This window comes from Hippopotamus amphibius, chromosome 15 (genome assembly GCF_030028045.1).
Source record: "Hippopotamus amphibius kiboko isolate mHipAmp2 chromosome 15, mHipAmp2.hap2, whole genome shotgun sequence".
In the NCBI taxonomy this organism is placed as follows: Eukaryota; Metazoa; Chordata; class Mammalia; order Artiodactyla; family Hippopotamidae; genus Hippopotamus; species Hippopotamus amphibius.
This window is the reverse complement of record NC_080200.1, coordinates 23659397-23662579: the sequence shown is the minus strand read 5'-3', so window position 1 is coordinate 23662579 and position 3183 is coordinate 23659397. Positions and strand designations below refer to the sequence as shown.

Genomic DNA, 3183 nt, shown 5'->3' with positions numbered 1-3183 from the left:
CTCTCTATGATCTCTTGTAGCTCAATATTTTCTTTTTTATTATTTTGAATGCTTTGTCAGGCTCAATAACTGGTACCTTCCTACTCCTAGTCTTTTGCCCTTACCACAATACCCTCAACCTCAGAGACTATAAAATAATTTCTAAAATTGACATAATTTGGTCACATATTAGCACATTACAAATGTATCTCACATCACTGACAGAAAAAAATATTGAAATTATATTTTTATATATTTTACAGATAGGAGACTGTAAGTTATCTGAGTGTGTGTAGTAGGAAGAATCTTACATATTCTTCATGATTTGTATCCCCTAGCATTACTTCTATAATTAAGTTTTTCTATAAGGCAATGGTAAAGCCATTGTGCAGAAGTACTGAAAACCAAAAATCAGTTAGCTTTAAGTACTCTAAGGGAAAGTATCCTGAGTTGGATTGACTTAATCATTTGGTAGGCTTTTAAAAGAGGACTTTGGCTTTCACTGAGATCAGAGAGACTCTCATGTTCGTCTTGAAGAGGCAGGCTGACATGAGTTATTAATGTGCAAACAAATGAATTATTTTAACAACTACATGAGCTTGGAAGATGATTCTGAGCCTTCGATGAAACTGCAGCCCCAGCCAGAATCTGGATTGCTACCTCGTGATACCATAAACAGAATACCCAGGTTAGCTGTGCTAGAATTTCTACCCACACATACTATGACATAGTAAATAACTATTCTTTGGAGCTGCTAAGTTTGTGTGAATTTATTATGCAGCAAAGGAAACCTAATGCAGTGTGAATGTTACAACAAAGTTTTAAAAGAATAGTTAAAATTCATATTATGGGATAGTGGTTGTTCCATATAAACACACAAGAATCTATAGGTTTGAACCAAATTGCATTTATCTATCATTACAACAATACCTATAATGATGTCACACATGTGATTTATAGAAAATATCAAAATTTTGAAACCCTAGAATTTTATATCTACAAAATTGAACATTTTTATGCAATTATAATGCCTAACACATATAAGGACCAAGATATCTAAGGATGAAAAATCCAGGCATTGAGGATTCACATTCACCTTTGAAGCCCCTACCTCTCCAGTATCCTGAAGAGGGGCAGTATCCATTATAAGATACAGTTGGTAAGCCTAAGTAACCATAAATCTAATTACTTTTTTCTTCTTTCCTGTTAAAATATATTAATTTTGTAATAACCTTATAAATACATATATAAACATCTATATAATTAACTTGGTCATTCAGTTTAACAAACAGATCAATCTAGGGTATGAATTTGGATTCAGGAGAATTCTTTAGTAGGACAAAGGCAAACTATTTTATGTTAAAAACAAACAAACAAATAAAAAAACACAGAACATGTATCAGTGCTCTGTTTAATTATGGAATTATGTGGTATCATGTTCAGTAAAAGCCTCTAATTTCTTAAGTGGTATTGTAAAAGACAAAGTATACATTTGTGCATGTAATCTTGCAGTACATATTTACATACAGTTATACTTTGAATTTTCCATAGCAAAACAACTATAATATTTGAACAGACAAGCATGCAAGTATCTTTTTTACATTCTAAATCTTGTATGATTTCTTATAAATCTTTTGGTATAAAGATGGGTAAATATTGGGTGCTGAATTATATTGGTTAAATCAATAAATTTAAGCATAAATTAAAAATGTAAGCAAAAACATTAATTAGGAAATTTGCCCTTGAGACTTGCCCTTCCCTAACACCTTCATGAATGCTCTGGCCACTTCCTTGTTGCGGAGGCTATAGATGAGGGGATTCAGCATGGGAGTAAGGATGGTGTAGAAGGCTGATACCATCTTGTCCTGGGTGGGAGAACGATCAGAAACAGGTCGCATGTATATGAACATGGCAGCCCCATAGTACATTCCCACAACCATGAGGTGGGAGGAACAGGTAGCAAAAGCTTTGCGGCGACCCTCTCCAGATCCCATGTGAACAACAGCAAGAATAACATGGACATAGGAAGCAATGATGACTGCTACAGGGAAAAGAAGTATAATTATACAGCAAATAAACATCAACCTTTCAAATAGCAATGTGTTTGTGCATGAGAGAGTGAGAAGGGCAGGGACATCACAGAAAAAGTGGGGTATTTCCCGGGTGCCACAGTATGGGAAAGACAGTGCAACTGCAATAACGATTATGCCATCAAGAGAGCCAACAATCCAGGAAGAAACAGCCATGAGACAACATATTTTCTGGCTCATGAGAATTGAATATCGTAATGGGTAGCAAATGGCAACATACCGGTCATAGGCCATTGCAGCCAGCAGGAAACATTCAGCTCCAAGGAGGGACACATATAAGAAAATCTGAGTTCCACAACCAGCCGGAGAGATAGACTTCTTTCCAGACAAGTAGTTGAAGGCCATCTTGGGGACAGTGGTAGAGATGAGCATAAGGTCCATAAGGGACAGCTGGCTGAGGAGCGTGTACATGGGGGTGTGGAGTTGAGTGTCCAGATGGATGAGGAGAACCATGATAGTGTTTCCCATGAGGGCCACTGTGAAGATGCCCAAGACCAGAGAGAAGAGGAAGGTGTGGATGGGGCTGTGATCAAAGATTCCCAGCAAGATGAAGTCAGAGTTGAAAGTCTGATTTTCCCATGCCATGATAACTATATTCACTGTGAAGAATACAGCATGTGAAAAATGGCCAGGATTTTGCTGTGTAAATATCAAGGATTTCAAGCCTGAATCACCACACCTACAATAGTGTCTACCTATGGGAAAATTATTTCTCTGGCAACATTTTTTATTTGTAGAGCAGAGATACGAGGGTGAGTCAAACATTATCTGCACTCTGGTTATATTAAAACTTCTATAAATTATACATCTGGAGTGCAGGTAAGTTTTGGTGCATCCTAAAGCCTATGTTTAGCTGTAGTGGTTTGTATAAATAAAGTACATGGCTAACAGACATCATTAATTTCATCATTAGAATACAGGTTTCTCAAGTGGTGTATAGTCTAATTTTAGCAACCAGTCAAATCAAATATGTTGTGTAGATTATTCCTTCAGAAATGAGAGTCATTATTGGTCATATGAAGACTTATGCATTGCTGAGAGAAATCGATGAGGTTTTCTATTATGTCTTTCCATGGAATTTAGTATATCACACTATGATACTAATAAAAATTCT

The 3183-nt window shown here is 36.2% G+C and overlaps 1 protein-coding gene across 1 annotated transcript; it reads right to left on the bottom strand.

Annotated features, from left to right (window-relative positions):
* Window positions 1-1706: 1706 nt before the first annotated feature.
* Window positions 1707-2654, bottom strand: LOC130836382 (olfactory receptor 2M3-like). The gene has a single exon (XM_057708419.1). The coding sequence runs from the start codon at window positions 2652-2654 to the stop codon at window positions 1707-1709; it is 948 nt and encodes a 315-aa protein (XP_057564402.1).
* Window positions 2655-3183: the final 529 nt, after the last annotated feature.